At 31.8% G+C, this 23,997-nt stretch overlaps 1 protein-coding gene across 1 annotated transcript in view; it reads right to left on the reverse strand.

Moving 5' to 3' along the window:
* LOC148284830 (sodium-coupled monocarboxylate transporter 2-like) overlaps nucleotides 1-23,997 on the reverse strand; it is a 190,440-nt gene that overhangs the window by 32,719 nt on the left and 133,724 nt on the right. Inside the window, exons 8-10 of the mRNA XM_088234287.1 lie at nucleotides 17,617-17,744; nucleotides 15,725-15,867; nucleotides 7,717-7,901 (exon numbers count right to left, since the gene is read on the reverse strand). Coding sequence (XP_088090413.1) covers nucleotides 7,717-7,901; nucleotides 15,725-15,867; nucleotides 17,617-17,744 — 456 coding nt within the window. The remainder of the gene's footprint in view (nucleotides 1-7,716; nucleotides 7,902-15,724; nucleotides 15,868-17,616; nucleotides 17,745-23,997) is intronic.

A 23,997-nucleotide genomic window follows, 5' to 3' on the forward strand; every position in this document is an offset into this window, starting at 1 on the left:
TGTACTTGATACAACAGATAAAATTAAATATCTCGGTGTATACATAAACCAAAAATGGAGAAACCATATTAGTGAACTACTTAAATAAATTAAATGTACATACATATTTGATTAGATTAAGGAATATTTTAAAAATCGATAATTTAAAATAGTTTATTACTCAATTGTACAATCTTTGTTACAATATTGTATTGTAGGGTGGGGTGGTTCATACGCCAATATATTATATTAAACCCCCTTAAAATAGTACAAAGATTAATTATTAAAGTAATTCTAAAGAAACCCTAAACATTTAATACGGAAGTCTATTTAAAACATTTAAGGTTCATACAGTAGACAATCTTTATAAAATAAATTATATCATACTAACAATATAAATAATATATTAATAAATAAATTCTAAGTAAATCTAAAGAAATTTTTTAAACACGCGTAAAAACTACATGAAATTTTAATTAGTATAAATGTATTACTGTTTAATGTTTTTTCTTTATATATCCCATATTTTTATTTTTTTATCATGTACTCGTATTTAAAATTATATAAACTCTTATAATAAACAATAAACAACTACAACAGTGTAAATCACTCTCCCAGCACAAGAGTTAGTCTCTTTTTTGGAGAGTTACAGTAATAACATTTACTAGATGTGTAAAAGTAGATATGTATAGAATTTTTTAAAAAACATGTATCTTTTATGAAATTTATTAATAAAAAAATATATAAAAATCTATAAAAACATACTCGTCAGAACAGATGTTCCAATACATGAAGGTGCTGAATGTGAGACAACTGTACCAAAAAAACACTTCCACACTTCTGGTCGAAAAATAAGGAGAGGTCTCGTCAAAATGTCCGTACGAGGTTTTCCCAGAGCATGAATTATGTCATACCCAAAACCCGTACGACTTTTGCTCAAAGACATCTCTCATTTATCGCACCGAGAGTGTTCAATATTTTGGAAGAGCGTATTAAGCTCTCAAGGACAAAAAAAATTTCAAGAAAGTAGTTAAGGACTGGATTTTCTTTAGTGGGAGGGATTTGAGTGGGAAACTCCTTGATGATTTTCCGAATCTTTGAGTTTACTGTTTACCATATTGATGTGCCATGTATATATATATGTACTTAAATAAAAAATAAAAAAAAATATGGTTCTGATCCTATATTTGTGGTGATATACTCATGTGTCTGTGTCAATTAATTGCTAGTCCCATCTCAACACAGAACTTTTAGTTCCATGGAGTTAGGACTTATGTCTCAAATAATATACAATAAACTTATGTATGTAAATAATTAAATAATATACAGTAAATAATATATGTACCTTCAGAGCAAGTATTTTTGTATCTAGTGAAGCTGCTATCTTAACCCTATATATTTTCTTACAATTTTTACATGTCGGAACTGGTTGCGCAAATGGTTGGTGGGATCAATTGGTTTGTGGCTGGATGGACCAACCACCTATCCAACCCACCCTGCTATTTCCCAACTTCCAATGTTTATTTATTCTCCTCGTCGTTATGGTCATAGATAGCTACGGATGCTATGAGAACAATTTTCCATATCCATAGCAACCAACATTAACAATCCAGATTTTTCTCTCTGCATAATTTGTTCTGGAGACAACCGCACGTATCACAATTTATTTTCCCGCATCCGCTCGCCTTTAAATCATTTGCCCGCATCCGCACACCATTTCATCTTCTGACCGCAGCGCCGTCGGATTCATTCATATATTCCTCGCATTATAATAGTGAAAGTGCTGTATTCACAGAAAAAAAATTAAAAAACAGAGGAAGTGGTAAACCAAGAACTAGGAGAGATAAGGTCGTTAACATCACATGCTACGCAGACGATGCAACTATAGTAGAAGTGGCAATTCCAGATGAATTTTGCAATCTTGGCATAAATGGAATCCTGTTAAATAAATTTAGTGATTTTAAAATTGTACTTGTGAGAATATCAACAGACGTCGGATCCATTGTGATCGATTCTACATTATTATTTTTATAGTTGGTTAATTTATAAAGCGCTATTTTTGTGAAAATCACATCAAGGGCGCTGTACAATAAATAAATATCCCAGTACGTCTTGCAGCTACAAAGCGCATAGACTATTGGGATTCTAGTCCCTCCTTTCCTATTACGATATATTTCAATTATAACATATATGAGCTAGATTACAGCACGTCTTGTAGCTACAAAGCGCATGGATATTAGGAAATCTAGCCCCCATTTACAATATGTTTAAATTTCAAAGCTTCATTTAATAATTATCGATCATGAAGTCGGATACAGTTTACAACAATACAACGGGCCGTCGGTACTCAGGTCGAGAAACCATATGTTACACGTTTGTTGCTAAACTAAAAACCAAACCAAATTGAAATAGATCTTCTTATTATATGTAATGAAAGTAATAAACCCACTTTGAAACGTATCTTGAAAGTTATCACTTACAAAGTGTAATTGCTATCTGCTCACTGTGCTCGTTGAACATTGTCAATAAGTGTGGAGAAACTCTTATAACTTTTGGAATTTCAACAACGTCATGGATACCAAAATACTATATATAATGCGAAAAAAGCAAACTGGGCAAAATTTAACTTTTTTTAATTTTAAAATCAAGTAATTTTTATCAATACTTTTACCATTTTTTTTTCCATTTACGGACGTATTAGGTCCATTTAACAATGGTGAATACATTTCTTTACGATAAATACAGGTTTGATTAAAATAAAATACAACTAAAGAAAATTAAAGCTAGGACAAAATTAAATAACAATTACTACCTCAAGACAAGACCTGATCTATCTAATTTTAAAATCAATACCTGTTGCCGGAAATATAAGTCTTCCGAGAAAAAAATAAGCTACATCCCTAAGGAATAATAAAAAAATAATCTTTTTTATCATTAGCACTTTCTGCCGTGTTTAAAGAGTTAGTGATTTCGGTTTGCTTTCTGTTCCTGAAAAGGTTATTTATTTAGGTACATTTTCTTGTGCGGAAATAGACAATTTTCAACTTTTCTTTAGAATTTTTGACATCTAAAGATTCTATATTTTTTGCTTGGCTTACGCCTTCTTTTAATTTCTTTGGGTCGATTTTTATATAAAACAATCTTCATTGTTGCTTCTTCTCCTCGAAATTGATTTGAATATGTGAAACCATTTCCAGCAAAGCTGTTTTGCCAATTTAATGTTCCACCAATAATCTTGAACGTCCTGAATACATTCAATTGTCAAAATCGTTGTTCTAGAATTGTGTCAACGATTTAATTTTCTGATAATTTGCCATCGTTTTCTGCTTCAATTGACGATTTCCAAATACATATAATACATAACGTCGTTGTTAGATAAAGCGGCATCTCGGTAAGAGGGTTTCCGTTAAATTTTAACAGTGTTAGAGCAAACGCATGTCGTTGGAGACCGTGGTAAAGGAATACCTGTACATATATATTACATAACTAATCACAACTTATGACACCAAAACAATACTCACTTACAGATCCAAAAACTACTCTTACTCAAAAGAAAGACATAACCCCTACACTACATCACATACAAATAATATAATCACTAGATCCTCAACACAAAGACAACTTAAACAAATACGAACTAATAGCACTTTCGGACAAAGGGATTTTGAGCACTATTCAATTAAAATCTACAACCTACTTCCACTATCTATTAAAACAATTAGTAACGGGAAAGTGTTCAAAAAGGCTATAAAAAAATGTATAGTGGAGCTAGGTAGAAGTAAAATGGATTGTCTCATTCGCCCAAACCAATATTGAATCAACTGCTCCACAAGTGTATAGCTTATGTTAGGTTTTTGTTATTTTCATTGTGCGTTTTGTAATATATATAATAAAGATGTACATAAATTAATTATAAACATAAATACGTAGTGTTTAAAAGTGTATGAATATTTTGTTATTTATATATTATTATTATTATTATTTACATTATTATTTATATATTATTAAATAAGTCTTCTTTGTTTATTCTCAAATGAAAAAATATTTAAAAAAAAGTATATTGTTAAGTGTCCAGTGAGGTCACATTATTTCCATTATTAATTATAGTTTGTAAGAGAAAACATATGAATAAAGAATAAAGAATAAAATAACATAGTGACTTTATGATATAATAACCGTACTTAGTTATTGATGTAATAAAATAAAATCATATATGAGTGTGTATCACTTGCCCGAAATCTTCGTTAAGACCGTAAATTTTTTGACCAGTTTCGGTCATTTAGAAAAAAAGTTTTTTTTTTTAATAAAAGAGTTACTCTTTTAAAATTTTCAATTTCATGAATCGCGAAGTAAATTGTTAAGAAATTGAAAATAATGAGATTTTTATAAGGCATCACAAAAGGTCTGAAGTCCAATAATTAGAGTGGTGAATTACATCAAAAATCAGCCAAGATTGAGAAAAAACTAATTGAATTTTTGAATTGTCAGCAGGAATCAAGCGTCTTAACCACCACTCTACGAAGGTCGCTAATTTGTTTTATAACATACGAGTACTGCTTTTAAAATACATTTTAATTGGTAAATCAATTATACCCTTAAGAGTATATACCTATACTCTAAGATTATATCACTAGGGATCATTATTTTAAATTTTCTTGTTAAAGTTGAAATAAAAAATCGTGATTTGATTTAATTCTCTTGTATCTTGAATCTCTTGAATCTGTACTTAATTAAACTGAGCAAGACATTTCATCATCCCTTTGTAGCCTTTGGGTGTCTAACATTGATAACTTTGATATACTGACAGTCAAAGGGAAGAGCAACGTGAGCATGTCGGACTGGATTAAATATATATGTATACATACATGGTGATTTTCCAATAACGCCTCGTGCATTCGATCTAACATTATTAAGGCCCAAAATTGAAATCATTTTGAAGCGCGTAGCTTCAAGTTAAATCGCAATTTGCTCGAATGTTCCCAGGGCACAAAATGTAATTATTCGCTTCGTTGTACTGTAGTTGACGCATTTGGTATGCATGATGTCTCAATTCCTGACGATGCCAACATGTAATTATAATTGAATTATGTATTTATTACTGTCTTATTATTGGCGCCTGAAGCGTAAGACCGATCATATTTTGGTAATGTAAAAAGTGATATAAATACACTGCAATCGTATATATGAAACTGCGTGATGTTGCTTTCGTTTGTTACCAGTAATATTTTATTAACAAACACGGACAAATTGTCTTTTACAATACTTATAATACAAACATGTTTGGTTTAATAAATGTTATTAAATATTTATATATAACCACTTACCGACTTTTCTATGTCTACCGGTTTTGAGACGTACCCATCTCTTTGTCAGGACACCAATAAACCAACATGCAAAACCCACTATACTTCTTCACCATAGTTGTTATATTTAATTACATTTAGTAAAATGTTTTCCCACAAAGTTAATGCTTTAAATCTTAATAATATATTTGGTTTACTTATTTTCAAAAAAACATACATCACTAAGATTAAGAAACAAAAATTAAACCTAAAAATTATATAACACATTCAGTAAAAGTTGAAAACATTTAAAAATAAATGTAAAAATCAAATTAAATAATAAAATATTTAAAGGAGAAATATAACAGGTAAATCATAAAACAGTTTTATTAAAGGATTTAAAAAACAATATAAAATAATTAGCGGACTAAGCTATATGATAAAAATATTCGTCAAAAAAATAATATCTGATAATATTTTTTTTGTTAATTTTTTGACGATAAAATTATTTTTTATGTGTAATCGATTAAGATTAACACCAAAAATATTTTTCAAACAGATAAAAAAGTAACAAATTAAAAATGAAAATAAAAAAAATCGTTTTCAATTTATTGTTCGCTTCGTCTAGTGGTCAGCGCACTTACCAAGAATGGTTAACATGAATTATTTATATGTAAGAAGTTTCTTACACTTCACAGAGCAAAACTGATCATCTTAACTTGCAAAAAATGACCGAGATTGATGTACCAATGCAATGTCATGTGCACCATAAGGTGCGGATAAGAGAGGGGTGATGAAGGAATTTTGTGATGAAAAATCATCAAGTTCCTAATCGTGCTCATAAGAACTTTAAATACAGGGCATCTAATCATATGTTACGTGAAGGTAAGGTCATCAGTCTTACGCTCCAGGTGCCGGTCCGGGGACAGTTAAATATTGCAGTATAAAATAACCCTTAAAAAATCATGTCCTTCCCCTCAACGTCAAGAACTGACAAAAACATCGACAAAATAAAAGCTCTCATTTGTGAAGACCGTCGCCAAACCATTGATCAACTTTGTGAGATGTCTGGAATATTATGGAGTTCCATTTAGAGGATTTTATCCGAAGAGTTGCACATAAGAAGAGTTGCAGCTAAATTTGCTCCTCGCCTTCTCACGGGCAAGCAAAGGGAGCGTAAACTTCAGGCATGTTTTGAGCTTCAAAATCAGCTCAAAGAAGACCTTGAATTTTTTTTCAAGGTGATGAATTGTGGTGTGATGGATACAACCCCGAAACAAAGCAGTAATCAAGCCAGTGGAAGACACCTGGCTTTCCTCGTCCCAAAAAAAATCTCCAAGTAAAGTTAAACATCAAGACAATGCTTATTTGTTTATTCGATTGCAGAGATGTTGTACACGCGGAGTTCGTTCCTCCGGGTCAAACTGTTAACCAGAAGTTCTACTAAGAGGTTTTGAAAAAAATGACGGAGAGTATTTCGAAGAAAAGGGCAGATCTTTGGCGCCCAAGCTACTGGTGCTTCCATCATGACAACGCGCCGGCCTACATCGCTCTCTTCGTAAAGCTGTTTTTGACCAAAACAGCATGACAGCAATTGTTCACCCCCCTACTCATCGAATAGAGCCCCCTGTGATTTATTTGTGTTCCCCAGACTCAAAAGAAAAATGAGAGGAAAGCGTTTTGCCACTGGGGAGGAGGTAAAACAAAAATCGCTGGAAGGTTTAAAGAACATCCAACATCCAACATCCAACATAGTGAATTAAAAAAATATTTTGAATAATGGAAAGATTGTTTGCAGAAGTCCTTTGTGGTTAAGGGAGAATACTTTGAAGGTTATCAAAATTTGGTGTAGTATTTGTTTTTTAAATAAAGAAGTTATTATGAAATTCCCGTTTTTTTTGGGTCCCCCTTCGTATGTTACATTTAGGAAATATGATCAGTCTTATGCTTGAGTTACCAGTCTAGAACAATGGAAGATTGCAGTTTAAACAATCCCTCATAAAATAACTATTTCTCATAAAATTCACATTTGAAGCGGTAATTTTATTGTTTACCACTTTCAATAATATAACTACGAACTAACTTTGTGTAAAACCATTAAAATAAATTTAATGGACTAACTGGTTTAGAAGCATTACTGTTATTTAAGCGTTGAAAAAGAAACATACGTGTTCTGAAACCGGTAGGCATATTTTTTTTTGTGATTTTACACAAGTAAATACGTTGTTATATTATTCAAATATTTCTTTTTCTCCACTCGATTACTTTGCAGCATTTTTACCTAAGAGCATCCGAGTCAAAAACACTCGTCCAGGGTTCTGGTTCTATTTCACAAACAGAACTGTATTATTTATCCATCTGGACACAGATATTTATATTTAACGACACGGACAAAATAATTATAGTAAAAAAAAGTCATGTAGTTCACGAGCCATAATAATAATCAGATAGGTACCCAGATTCGGTCATCAATACGCTTGCTGCAATAGTGGCATTAGGCTTCCCCCACCGGTTACCACAACCCTGAGTACTAACAGGTTTAGTGGGGTTCACGATTCCACCTCCGGCCATGGCGGCTTGCGTACCCACTGAAATCCACCCCACTAGAAGGGTTGAAGCGACGCCTCCTACCAAAGCACCCTGCAAAATAATAATCTTATTATGCTGCAGATTTTCATCCGAAATCACGGAACTGAAAGGGAAATTGACCATTACTTTGAAGTTAGTAAAGTGTCAGTAAGTTCGAAGATATAATATTACATTTTAGTTACACTAGTTATTATTAATTAATTATAAATAATAAATAATATACACATAATTTGGGTTATATCATTTACTGTCAATTGTTTTTTATAGATCTTCAGTATTCCGATCGTTCAGATAATAACTTACACGCATTTTTTGTGGAAAAAAAAACATTTCAAATCAACAATATCATATTTTAATTGGTTATTCTCGAACTTGTCATGAAATGTTTGTCGCAGGAGGCAAAACTACCAGTTCGCAATGGACTTCTGGTGCCGACCCAAATGTATGGGAGCAAAGTATGTTTTTAAAAAAAAAGGAATAACACGCTAAGCCTCTATTTTGAGGCATGTCAGCGGGTGGGATAGAGGGAATATGGAAGGAGGTATTAAAAAATACACCACAACACCCAGACCAGTTGAGAAAAAAAATCTTTCTTGGATTTTTTTTCTTGCAACTGGCGGGAATCGAACCCGCGACGCTGGTTTACAGTCGACCGTCTAACCAACTGCGCCACGACGCCTGTGCACAAATGTCGAGATCCGTAAACTATGCAAGGTAGAGCCAAGCACTATCGACAAAATCAAGAAAGGGGTGCTACGTTGGTTTGGACATGTAGAGTGAATGTTCAGCAAAAGAACGGCTAAAAGGATCAAATATGCGAATGTTGATGGATGCTGAAAAGGTCGACGACCTAGAAAGGCCAACAAATACTTGAAGATAGACATGTCAAGAGTAGAAATAATCGGAGTGCGTGCTTGAGAAGATGTATGAATATAGGTGAAGCCAGGTCCGTAGGCAAAGTCATAATGATATGGCGTTCTATCATCTCTGCCTACCCCTACGGGTAAATGGTGGGACGATTTGTTTGATTGTTTGTTTGTTGTAACTGACGATTCAGACGGTTGATTTATAAATTTATATACGAGTAAAATGCGAATAGTTGCCAACGATATCGTCAAATGAATGTAAAATGTGTTTGTCTTCAAATTTATTTAAAATAAATCAATACATTATTTTGTGTAACATTCAAAGTACACACATATGTATTTAATAAAAATATATTGAAATAACTGCACCCAAATAGAAATAGCATTTTATGCTCGTACTAATTTGTTTAATGAATCTTCGGGGTAAGGTTCGACGACCCACTTTGGTACACATAGTTGACCTTAGGCAGAACAGTTTTTTTAAAAGTACATACCGTTTTAAGTAATCATGTAAGGAAACTGTAAAGGAAATATTTCAATAAATATATCAATAATATAACATAAATTGTATTTATTAAAAACATTTGAATATTATTAAAATTAAAACCACATAATAAAATTAAACTAAAATGCCCAATAAAAATAATGAGTAGGCTAGATATTATTTATTGTTTTAATTTATCCATGTTTATAGCAATTTTTATTTTACGTCAAAAATCAAATCCGTATTTTTCTAATTGATCAACTAGCACTATTCGCTGTCAAATTATAATAATAAGGAATCTCAGTGGTTTTTATTATGATTTTTATTTGTCAATATTAAAAATTAAATACTTTGCAAAAACATTTAAAAAAAAATTTAAGTATTGGATTATCAGAGTTATGTTTTTTTAAGTTCAGTGTTTCTGAAATTACTTCGCGTGTGACGTCTTAAGTTATCTTCCCCTTCTTATCGATGAGGTCTGCTAATTATTAAGTTGACCTACCGTAAACCGGAAATAAATTACAACTCTCTTATCATTAGTTGATTGAGAAGAACTAATGACGTCCTGTAAAGTAGTTCATTTTTATTAAAAGCATTTGAACTATTTTCATACGTTTCCAAAAAACTTTGCCGTACAATATAATGCTCTAATTTTTAACGCGCTTAAGAATACACTTTTTAAATTCAATTCCCCGTAGGGTTGAACTTCCTCATTGTGGTTAACCCTGGCTCTTTAAGTAAAAGAGCTGAAACCTTTATCTGGACCTAGTAGGTTGCCTAGTAGGTGATTTGGTTCAGCCGGATGAATCTCACCCACGTGATAAAGGTTTCAGCTCCTTTACTTCACAAAAATCAACAGATAGAAGAGTTGAGGAAATGTGGATGTTCAAACATGGGCAGAACGGTGAATGTTACACAGTGTGTAAAGTGGCCACTTAAACCAGCCAATGACAGGGCTTAAGCCCTGTAAATGCCTAGACTTCCATATTTCTTCTCAAAAATGTTTTCCCTCACTGTTGAAATAAATTTAAATACAAAAATATGCTGTCAAAGAATCACTACGTTTTCGAAAGCGCAAAATGTAGGGCATAGGTACTTTGGTGGTATTTCGTACCCTCGCTAAAGACTGCTCATAATTAAAAGATGTATGCATTTAGGGTAGGTAATAACTATCCTAGAGAGATCACGTGAGTTGGGTATTTATACGATGGGATGTTCAAAACTGCAACTCTCATTGCTACTTCGCTCTTTTTACCTTTATAATTCTTAACTTTATGTTTACATTAAATTATTCTTAATTTTAATTTGCTATATTTATATTTAGAACATAAGGTTTTCTCACATCAATTTGTTATATTTTATTTGTCATTTTATATTTGTATGTTTCTTTTTTACTTTTTTGCAGTTTAAAAAAAAAAAAAAAATTTACTAATTTGTTACGTTTTAATTATTTAGTTGATTTATTTAGTTATATATTATATTGTATACATAATGAATTGTTCACTGCTGTGATTATTTCTGTAAAACTTTTTATTGTAAAAGGTTTTTTGAACCGTTGATATATAAATAAATAATTAAATAAATAATAGATTGCCCATTCTCACCGGGAATCTTACATGCTATTGTATAAACTGTACCGAGGAAAATCCATTTAAATGTTTGACTCAGCAAAAGTCTTTTCCGGTCCACCGTATTCGTATTTTGGACATGATACATACACATGAAATTATAGTTCCGTTAAATTGTTTCAATAGACGCGATTTCGGAAAATAATATCTGGTAAATGAAATTAATGATTTTCACCAGAAAATATAAAAAAGTACTGTGAAATGTTCTCTCACTGGGGTGCCCCGTGCATGGGATGTCAATCAGATTATTTCCTCAAATTTCTACCCATTTATTTCATTTTACTGGATTTTTAGTTTTTTATTTTAAATAAATAATACTAAAATAATATAAACTGGCATTCAATACATTTTTTGTAAATCGCATTCTTGAATAGAGTGCACCACTGTTGATGAGAAGAGCTAGAGTTGACATTTGAAAGAAGAATGCTTTATCTGAAAATTAATTATTTAAAGTTTTGGAAATCAACCATAAACAAGAACCGAGTTACCTACTCTAATTCAACATTTGAAAATAAATCATTTTAAGTTCTGGAATTAAATCATAAACAAGTACGAAGGTTTCTATTTATCAATGAAAAGTTACTCCGTCTTTTTTCGTGACAACGAAACGTAGATTTGGTCTATTTTAGTTAGACATAAAAGGTCCGAAATGGAGTTGTCTTTTTTGCTTAGCATCGGGGAGGCATCTTCAAGACAGTGACAGGAAATAATATATATATAATATTCAAATACCTATTTTTCGAAATTCCCTTTCACCGCATATCCTTACTATTTATATAATCCGAAACACAAAAATAATGATGTGCATGTGCATATCTAATTTTAACTTGGTACAATAATTCATATCAAACTTTCGATTGTGTTCATTTAATATATATAAACGAGTATGTACTAAAATCTAGCAATAGCAAAGCATTGCCTGGCTCAGCCCGTGAGCCATGGCCTATCGACCCTATTGGTAAACCCTGTGTATTATTATTGAATTGAAAAATATTTTTTCATTCATAGAACCGTTATATTTTGACTGCATAAATGTCTCAATAATTTCTTCCTCATTTCGAAATATCGATCTGCATTATACCTTATCGATGTTCATCGAAATGAAAATTATATCATTTTATTAATATTTAAAGCATTACCTCTGTGGCCAAATATTTGACTAAATGTTATTAAATATTTGTATGTATCCACAGACCGACTTTTCTATGTCCACCGGTTTCGAGACGTTTGGGCAACAACTATGGTAAAGATGTATAGTGGGTTTTGCATGTTGGTTTAATTGGTGTCCTGACGAAGAGACGGGTACGTCTCGAAATCGGTAGATGAAGAAAAGTCGTAAATGGTTATATACAAATATTTTATAACATTTAGAAAATTATATCATCCACCAAACAATTAATAATATCAGCCGCATGAGGCCAAAAAATCCTTATAAAAATTATGTATTATTCATATAACAGTAGTTTCATTTGCTTTCAGTAACACGCGATTTGTAGATTTTAGTTACCTAATGTTTTAAAGTTTAAAATAAATTGATATTATCTAAGGTTTTACAATTAAAAATATTAGGAACGAGTAAAGTAAGGAAGAAATATAAAGTACTAAGAGTAACAAAGTTTCTCCGCCATTCATTTAAAAAATACAGGGTTATCCATTGCGTATTTGAAATGCGACAACGCTGCCATTTGACAACTATGATGGATTTAGTATCATATCGTTTGATAAGTTTATATTTATGTGACCGGAGAAACTTATAATTGGATGAACAAATGTTTACGTCCAATTATTTTCAGTATAAGATTAATAAACAGAGAAATTCATTTATATCGTTTTTATTGCGCGAAGTTTATTTCTCATGAAAAAAAAGAATATAATGAATGATGTATAGATAAAGATGTTCTTAGGATATATAAACATATATGTAAGTTAACATATTACAACAAAGATGAAGAACATTTGAGAGAAGGTAATATAGAAGTCTGGGTATCATGACCTGTCAATGGCTGGTTTAGGTGGCCACTTTACACACTGTGTAACATTCACCATTCTGCCCATATTTGAACATCTTTTTTTTTTCAGTTCTTTCATCTGTTGATGTATGTGAAGTTAAAGAGCTGAAACCTTTATTTATGCGGGTGAGATTCATCTAATTAAATTACTTCACCTCTATACTAGGCAACGCCTGAAAATCTGATGTTTTTTATGTAAGTATTTACTGCGTAAAGAATTGTTGAGTAATATTTAAGATTTAATATTGTGAATATATTATTAAAACACATAAACGACCTACAATTAAAAAATTGCAATAATCACAGAGAGGCGAGTTGATTGGATCGGCCACATTATGAACCATGAGAGTCTCCCACATGGAAAAATTGAGGGTATGACTGAGGGGACAAATCGCGGAGGGCGTCCCTGACGGGATTATTTGAAACACGTGTGCGAGGACTTGATCTGCGTCTCATCTATGTTGGGCTAAAGGGGGCAGTAGAGAATAGAGCGCAGCGGAGGATGATATGCGGAACTTTGCTGCAAACCGATCCCCAGGATTGAGACTGCGAAAAAGAAGAACTGTCGGCATGTTTTTAATTTTTGAGCAATTTTGTTAATTACTTATTGATTTATTTTTCCGAAGTACAGTATACAAGAATTTTTCCATAATAAAATTTTAAAAGAAGAGACCGCGATTTGGAAATAAATGTCCACGAAGACTTTAACGTTTGAGCTTAAGTCATTCCTTTTATTTATTTTTTAATAAGTACTCTTTTATTACATAAATATAATATGACACAACAAGCCTATAAGCGTATTTATTTATATTGAGATACATTTTAGTTCATAAACAAAGTGAAAATTACAAAAAAAAAATACATTAAAAATATAAAAAAAAACACAAAAAACAAGAAAATCAAGAATAGACTAACTCATACTCATGACTCAAAATATATTTATTTATTTATTTTAAAGAAACAAACAGTCGACAATGATATAGAAACATAAAAAAAATACAGTTTAAAGACAGACCAGCAAAGTTTCTAAATAAGAATCATACATATGATTAAATTGCGTTACAACAAAGGGTGTGTTTATGCGTATTCGTATGGAAGTAAGAGTAGATGTGTGTTTATGTGTATTAGTGTAGGAGTAACTGTTCAGGTGTGTGTAAGTGTGAGGATAAAGTGGGGAAAAAACTAAGATTTCAGTACATTGCCATAACATATACATGACTCGAAAAAACTCTACAAAAACAAGATTGATTTGCTGTACAATATTTTTTCAAAAAAGGTGTATCTGAGTTTTCCATGCTAATCCAAGACTTCCAAGCCAAAGATTTAATGTTTTACAAATCCTTAGGTAGGAGATTGAAGGATCTCGGACCAACGTGGAATGAGTGCCTCTGTGCGTACTTAGTCCTGCATCCTGGAACGGACAGAACACTTTCGGATCTGTTACTAACCCAGTTTAGATTATTGCTGAATCATTCCTTATTTGTGTGTACATATTTTAGGCCAATAAACATATGTAAATATGTTTTTTTTTTTCAAGGGTAATTATTTGTAAAGGGCACTTCACATTCAAGTTAATATAATACTTTGTTTTATTGACGATACCTGTTAAATTTGCAGTATAATGTGAATAATTTGGTGAACGTGACCAATTAAAATACTTTTTTGTAAACATTTTTCTGTGTCCAGGTGAATAAAGAATACAGTGTGTGCAATATAACAAGAACCCTACTGGACAGGTGTTTTTGATTTGATTGGCTGCTATGAGGTTAAAATCCTGAATAAGGAAATCAAGTGGACATAAGTCTACCTGGTGTATTGGTTGGCGCATTTGCCTACCTTGCTTAAGGTCCTGGGTTCGATTCCTGACATTAAATATTATTTTTTGACATGGTCCTACACTGCAGTATATTCATTGTTTTTAGACTGTGAGCAAAATACTAATCGCCTTACCTTCAATGTTACAAAAATGATAGAGTTACTGTGCGACATGATAGTCAACGTAGTCTCCTATGCACCACTGCATGCGAATGGGGAAACAATGATAATGAATAATTTCACTTTTTGTTTGGTGAAGATGGCTTTCGTGGTGTAATGTATAATATATAGTTGCAATTAACTTTTTAATAATTAAAGGAATGGCCCACGCTCAGACGCTGAAGTTTTTGTAGGCATTTTTTCCAATTCATGTTATAGCTTAATTTTATGATGTATTTTTCTAAAGTGTATTTTTGTAATTATATCTCTTTGTAAATAATATGTGTATTGAAAAATAAACAAACAATAAAAAAAATGGCTAATAAGACCCTTGACTAACCTGTTTTAAGGCAGACATTGTCATGATTACCTACTAGTTTATTTAATAAAGAGTTCTACAATATTTAAATAAGCAATTTATTATTTTAGAGTATTTTTTTGTAAGTTTTCTAATTTTTCTCTACCTAAATCTAGTGACCATTTTTTTTATAGTTGGTTTTAAAGATGCCTTGAAAATATCCGCAATTATTTTAGTATGTTTTGGATGCATCCAAAATATTTTTGATTTAAACAGGGTCTCCAAAAAAATATATAAACGGAAAATATATTCAGGTGACTTTTTCTAATAGGTGAAATATTTCATATAAATTCTACTAATATCAAAGGTTTCAGATGTTTTACTTAATCAACATATCTGAAAATGAAAGATCTAGAGATGATCAAACAAATGCAGAATGGTGAATGTTACAAAGTGTGGGAAATGAGCATTCAATTCAACCTTTGATGGTCACAAGTCCTGTAAACGCCTGGACTTCCTTACTCAATGATTCGTTTTCGTTGATTTATTATTTTATTTAATTAATTGTGTTTATGCCATGTATGCACGGATGATAAAAATTATAGAAACAATTACCGTAGAATTTGCCCAAGGGAAAAACATCCCTAATGAAAACAGTCCAAGTAAGCTCCCAGCTGTAATTCCCGCTAAACTCTTCCCGGCCTGTATAAGGGCACCCATTTTCTCAACGAGAAATACCAAACCAACACAGATAACACCTAAATAAATATGAAAAATATTAATTACAGTTATATGGTACAAAAATATAATATAATTTCACTACGTAGCATATTTCTATTTTTAATTTAATTTATTATGGCTTTTACCATTCTTGGTAATATTAACCTGAAACATATAATTTATCTTATTGCAAAAAAATAATGTACATACTTAATAACAGGGAATCTATATAAAACCAATTAATGTAAAATGAAAACGGAGTGTTCTCTGTTTATGATAGTCTCCATCTAATATGGCACAGCCTGTTCTAAGATGGAGAGTAATATTCTAATATTTTATAACAGAAAACAAGGCAGAAAAATCAAGTAAACATTAAACAAAAAAATGCACAGAATTACCCTCTATTGGGTGTTATTACTTACTATAAGCTTATAAATGTTTGAAGTTATACATGATAGTGGATAATTCCTTCTATTAATCGCTAGGTAAAACCTCTATAATAGTCCTTTTCATTTACCGACGATAGACGCTAAAATGATGCCCGAAGCTTCGACAAGGAGTGGTATTACATACGACATAACAACCCTTAACCCAATCAGCGTCAAAATGGCCTTGAAAATTTTAATATTAACAACTTTGTGCAGAAAAAAAATCGTCCACATCCACCTGCACTACCTTTTTACACGGATTTACTTTGAGTGAATGATTTAGTTAGCAACGGGGGTGTTGCTAGGTTTCTGGATTGAACAGAGGGAAGATTTTTTCGTTATAGCTTACGTCCCCACTTTCTTCATATTTTAGATTATTAAAAAAAGCTTCACATCTTGAGCACTACGAAAAAATTCGGCTGACTATGCTTAGGATCAAATTATCAAAAAAATATTTTTAATACTTAATTACAACAAGCTTGAGTATTTATAATTATAACAAAGGGAACGAACATTGCGATTCTGATAACGGTATTGAAATAAGTTATCTGAGAGAGATTTTGGAAACGGATATCAGAAATGAAAAAGAAATCCTCCTTAGTTTATTTTTTTAAAATAATCCCAAGCTATCTTTTACTAGGTACTGTTTTTGAATCATTATATTTTTTTATAATTGGTAATTATGAGTCTCACGGTATGAAAATGAAATAAATTAAAAAATAAAATTAATTTAAGTGTAAAATGATATTATAATATTCGATTTTGGAATGAGGAAATTAAGTGTTTCATGAATAGTATCATCATCGCCACGATTGTAAATGATTTATACATTTTTAATTACTTAATGCGTGATGTCACAAGTTCTCGTCGGTGATTTCTGCTGACATTTAAAAGTAGAACCCACTAGTGTAAAAATACTTTTCACTTTGGGAAAATTTCTACCAGAAATCGGAAATCTATCACAACACATAACACCGCTGTAATTTATGGATGATTCTAAAGAATTTGGGACGTAGTTCAAAGTAGTTAATTTAACTACTGTCAGTCCTGATTGGTGGGTTGATTTCCCTTAAACCGGAAATCTGTCACAACTGAAAAAACTGAATCTTCTGAATTTGTATAAATCCCCAAGACGGGGATTTATTCAACACAATTACTACTTTTCAAACCTGATTTGTGATTTAAAATTTTTATTGATTTACAATAATAATTATTTTCAAAACTTCAATAAGATATTTTAATTTAAAAAAAAAACATTGGGATATTACCTGTCATAAAATAGCATAAAAAAAAACGATATTTTTTAAAGCAGTGCATTAATCATTAAATAGTAAGCATCAACAAAAACAAAATATTTACCTATAATTATAACTATAATTTTCATTATAAATGAAGCGGTCCCCTCAGAAATGGGTTTCTTGTGTAAAGGCCTTATGAGATCCTCAAATATTACTCCTGTCAATGAGTTAAGTCCAGTTGACATTGAGCTAAAATAAAAAGTAAAACATATGAACTAAATTGTTTACAATTACAATTCCAGTGATAAATGATAGCACAGAAGACCAATGCTAACAAAAATAAAATTTATTACAAAGCAAATTGCTTAATTTTATCATTCGAATTTCTAATTTTTAAATAACAGCAATATATTATTTTAATATGAAAAACATTTGAAAAAAATAATTACACGTTGACACTTTAATCCAATAAATTTGGTATATCTATAAACGGTTTGAACGCTTTTGGACATCGTCCAGTTAGTACAAATGATTTTATTTAATTTTTAAAATAACATAACCATCTTTAACAATTGGTTAATGAATGTATATTTCCATTTATTATGTCCCCCAATAATTAAGTGTTTTTCACACAACGTTAAGTAACCATTCAAGCAAAACTTCTTTAATTAAGCACCATAATAACATATGTAACCAAAATTCTGTAATTTTTTTATTTATTATAATAATTGAAAAAACTTATAAATTATAATATTACTACTACTATTACTACCATCATGCCATTTCTTCGTAGGTGTAGGTAGAGAGGATATACCGCTACACACGTCTATCCTGACATACGTTCCTAGCGTCTTACACATTCATACATCTTGTCATACATGCCCTTCGGTTGTGTCGGCTTTTGACATGACCGGACTTGAGATTTTGGTTAACCTAATCTTGTCACGTCGCACATGGTCCTAGAAGACCGTTTTGAACCATAAATCTATTACTCCCTCATTTTTTAACCTAAGAAATATAAATTTTATTCGATTTACATATATATTTTATGAGAACAAAAATTATTTTAATATAGTGTGTTTAATAAATTCATAACTTATTTATTTGATGAACTAATGTGATTTAAATTTGACATTATTGTAGAAAAATTAACAGTACTTAAATTAAAGTACCTGTGTAATATTTATAATTAAATACATTTTTGAATTTGATAAACGTTGAAAAATTTGCATATCCGAGTGAAAAACAAACAGAAAGAATATTGAAATAAATATTTTTCTTCTATTTCCTTCATAGTTTTAATCCGGGATATTGCTTTGCAGCAGCCGATTCCTGCATCTTCTCCTCCATTCTTCTCGGTCTTCAGCCGTTTGCTGTATCACGTACCTACTTATCTTTTTAATGTATATATGATGCTATTTAATGATGCTCACACTTCCACACACCTGAACACTTACTCCCACATACACACCTATACACTTACTCTCATACAAATACACATAAACATAAACACACCCTTTTGTTGTACCACAATTTAATATATTTGCTTTTTATTTAGAAACTTCGCTGGTCTGTCCGTAAACCGTATCTTTTTTATTGTATTATATCATTGTCGACTGTTTGTTTCTGTAAAATAAATAAATAAATAAATAATATCTACATTTTACAGTCTATCTCTCTAATTTTTCCTTAATTTCGTCTTCAAGATCCATGGACTTTTCTATCACAGATACTCTAATACTTGATATATATGGATCAGATGAGTAAAGTAATGTAGTTTGTATGTATATACATTACACATACAAACTATTAAGATTTAATAAAAATCTATCCTTAAAAAAATATTTCTTCCATAAATAAGCAATTAATGAGTAAAATACTTTTGGCTTTGTTGCGGACGTTTGTTTGATTTTTATGTATCATTATAAACAAATGTATGATCAATTACGATGTATAAACATATTCATCGGGATAACCCTGAAAACACAAACACATGAAAAATATTGATCAAAGCGTCTTCCATTATTTAATAAAAATCAGAGGCGAGATTTTTATTTAAAAAAAACAACATTTATTTCAAGTCAATTAAATAACCATTTGAACGATTAATTAAACGTTTTACAAAATATATTATGTATGCGTCATATCGAAACCTTAAATCGTCCCCTTTGAAATATCGAAATATGGATGCCTGAAAAAAGGTCTGCTTTGATCTAATTTTAAATACATTTAAGGTTTTTTCTTTTCTTTTCTCAGCAGGAAATAAAACGACAAACATTTATTTAAATAAAACTCAAAAAAAAGTTCAAATTAAATTTTTAGCCAGTTACATTTACGGTCCTAGCTTTGTATGGGACGGAACCAATGTACATCGTTCTTGGCCGTCTTCGTCCTGCCTTACCATTGGACGTAGTAATGCAGAAAGCGTCCAACCTTCAAAATACTAAAATAAGTTTAATGGCGTATTTGACAGCATACTAAGATATATTTATGTGCTGAAAGCGTTCAAGCTCCAAGTGCAGTCAAACCACTTGGACGTTTTTAAAGTTAATATAAGAGTGATAACCGTGATGTGGGTTAGAAATTTCGTTTATCGGTAATAAAAGTATAACACTTTTGGCATTTTGAGGGTTGGACGCTATCTGTATAACTACGTCCTAATTATTATCTGTTTAATATAAAAATAATTACTACGTAAAAATACACCCAAAAAATAACTTCTATTACTTTTACAAATATCCTTCCTCACCATACTTTAAATTTAGAATAATTTAACTTCGTCTAATGATGTCGCGAGAGCGATGCAATCGGTTATGGTTTTATAAAAACCAAATGAATTATGTGTAAATCTGTAATACATATTAACACAATCAGAAACTTCCATGCCAGTGAACTTGCCCCGACTCGAAAATCTGAGTTGAGCCGGAGCACTATAATGCATACATAAACATGCATATATATATGCAAAAACGTGTATATATATATATATATATATATATATATATCATCATTACCAACTCTATCAGCACATAATGGTGCATAGAGTACTGAATTGTAAATTCAAATACAGTGTATTTTGATCATCTGACTGGATAAAGTTTAACTGGATGTATGTACAATTTTTTATATTTCATATTTGTGTATAACAAATATTGTTATTCCTAAAAACAGGAAGGTAAGGTTATAAGTCTTACGCTTCAGGTGCCAATCCAAGAAAACCGAAATCTTCCGTTTAAAACCGCCTTAAAAGCAATGATTTCTTGGCTAACTTCCAGGGAATCGAGCCCGGGACCTCAAGCATGGTCGGCGAACTCGCCAATCACTACTCCAAGAGGCGGACTTTTCTCTACTCGATTTCCCTTTTCAGGATTTTTACCTGAGAGCAGCCACCGAGTCATAAACACTCGTCCAAAATTCTGGTTCTATCGCACATGCATAACTGATTCTTCATCCGCCTAGACATAGACAAATGTAAATAAATATTTACACATTGTATTTATACATTTATGTTTAAATGAATAAATATGGTTATACAAAATGAAATATTTCTTATTTTCTATTATGGAGCAATCTCTTAATATGTCTTCATTGGAGAGACGTAGAACTGAGATGGACCTTATATGCATTTTCAAAATACTTAATGATTTAAGTGATGTCCCATCTCTGTTGCAATCAATTTCTTTTCATGTTCCCAACCGTGTCACCAGAAGTCAAAATCTGCTATTTATAAAATCTTCTAAGAGCAACTTTGGTTTTTATGCCCCAATGTCCAGAATGTGTTGATAAGTCAATTTATCACACGACTTGGAATTTTTTGGGATAGATCTTCTGGCTTTTCGTAGATCTCTTCGCGACTAAACAGTGTGGGATGAAGTTGGATTGGCATGGTTTAGCTCAAAGTTTTAGGTCTTTCATTTTTTTAAATATATTGTATACAATTATTGTTTTGCCCTTGTTTGTCTTTGCTAAATAGTTTTATGTTCTTTTTGTTCAGTTTCTTGCATTTATGTTTCTTCATGTAACTGTTTTTTTTTTTTTTTTTTTTTTTTTTTTTTGTAGTTGCAAATTATTTGTACCTTGCTTTTGTTATGTGCAAGGTTTTATCGAATACATTTATCTTTAAATTATATTCCGTTGACTTCAAAATTTTTCACCGTAGACTTACAATAATAAAAATAAAGCAGAATCAGAATAAACAGAATAATTCTAGAAATATTACATTAACAAATAATAAAAAATAAAAAAAAGTAAAAGTTGGACACAAAAAAAAAAACAAAAGGAGCTAGATACCACCATTGAATAACTTAGCCTGCTTGATCGTCCCTGTAATGAATCGAACGGTCTCTCTTCGTGTATCATTACAGTTCAGGAGCTCAGCTAGGTTATTAGTCGCAGCAATCCGAGTGTTTATTTTGCATTCAAGCTCCCACCTCGGCCTATCAAACATTGGACAGTATACAAGAAGATGTTCCACAGTCTGCTCAGTGATGCCATCACATGGACAGCAACTATCGTCTCGCAGCCCAAAGCGATGCAGATATTCCCTCATGCATCCATGTCCCGAGAGAGCCTGAGTTAATTCATATGTAGGCGTTTCATGCTTCCAAAATGTTTTGGCCTCGTCTGTGCTTCTCAAAAGTTGCTTGATCCACTTATTGGCAGTTTTTTCTTCATAAATTTTCCTCCACTCATTTAATTTATCTTTTGAAAGGGACCACCTTACATGGCTTATTGGGACTTCATCAAAGTTCGGCCTCACTTTTTTGACTGTAGCAGCCTTGGCTAGCTCATCTGCTCTCTCATTTCCGATTTCTCCAACATGAGCTCTAACCCAGCAGAATCGAACATATATGCCTTGTATGCTGAGAGCATAGTGAAGTTTTTGAATGTTGCTTATAATGGCATTCGTGGAGTAAACAGATTTGAGCGCGAGCAGTCCAGACATACTATCGCTGTGAATTGTGATAATTGCGGGACTAGTTATTTTTCTTTGTATCCATAATATTGCACTTTCAATACCAATCAGCTCTGCCTGGAAGACTGAACACTCATTTCCAAGTTTAAGTTTTCGCTGGTCTATCTCCCTAAGTTCCTTGTATACAACAAAGGCCGCTCCAACATGTCCGTTCAGTTTGCTGCCATCAGTGTAAATATGGATAAGGCTAGTTTGAGTAAGTGATAGCGTATTTGTATTTTCCTCTAGATTCACTTGTATATTAGCACACTTAGCGGGATGTGGTAGTGAGCAATATTCAACCCGGCGCTGACATACACGGTCATTTGGAAGTAATTCGCTTACTCCACTACGTTTCGTTTCATCCAAAGACACGATTTCAGCAATTTTGAGATCTATGGGCTCAAGATCTGCAATTATCAGAGCTGCATAAAAAGATATCGTTCTATATCCCTTGCATATTTGTATAGCAAATAGTCTTTGTAAGGATCTGAGTTTTGAAATATTTTTTTTACGTTTTATCGCAGAACCCCATACGGCAGCTGCGTACGTTATTACAGGAACTATTATCATATTATATATACATCTTAAAATATTCGGATTCAAACCCCAAGTAGATCTTGTTGCTCTTGTCAACCGCTGAAATAAATTTGTAGATTTGCATATAAGGTATTTAATATGTTCATTCCATGACAATTTTCTGTCGATCTCAACTCCCAAGAATCTGAAGTTTGAGACAGTTTGTAACGCTTGTCCCTGCATGTAAAACTTAGGCGTTATACCACGTTGTCTCGTACAGATCATGACATTTGTTTTTTGCGGAGCAAAGTTTAGTCGAGCTCGATGTCCCCATTCTACTAATTTATTAAGAGTGTCATTACCCACATATTCCAATTTGTCAGTGTCATTGCCAGATATGAGAATAATAATGTCGTCGGCATATGCCTGTATGTGAACATCTGGATTTTCACTATTGACTTTCAAGGCTTTGTTAACTACGGCGTTCCATAGCAGTGGTCCGAGAACGGAGCCTTGAACACAACCTATATTATTTTTCTTAGAGCATACACTATCAGATATACTCAATGTGATATTACGATCCCCAAGGTAACTTATAATTATATTATACAAGTTTTTAGGAATTTGAGCTTCTTTCAATTGTTCAATAATGTAGGGCCACCAAGCATGGTCAAAGGCTCCTTGGATATCCAAAGATATCACAACAGTTGATATTTTGTTTTTTGTATTACTATTTATTCGTGTAATCACCTCCATTAGTGCATCCGTTGTACTTTTTTGTGGCATAAATCCAAATTGGTATGATGAAATGAATTCTCTTTGATGGAAGTGCCATAAGATTCTTTTGGAAATGATTTTTTCAAGGATTTTCCCAAAAATTGATAATAGCCCAATAGGGCGATATGATTTCGGTTCGCTTGGGTCTTTTCCAGGTTTTTGGATAACGATAATTTTTGCGATTTTCCATTTTCTTGGAAAATATCCCATAATCAGGCATTTATTAACAATACTGTGATAAATGGATAAATT

The sequence above is a fragment of the Micrasema longulum genome, unplaced genomic scaffold, assembly GCF_059751315.1.
Source record: "Micrasema longulum isolate JH-2025_06_02 unplaced genomic scaffold, ASM5975131v1 h1tg000086l, whole genome shotgun sequence".
NCBI lineage: Eukaryota > Metazoa > Arthropoda > Insecta > Trichoptera > Brachycentridae > Micrasema > Micrasema longulum.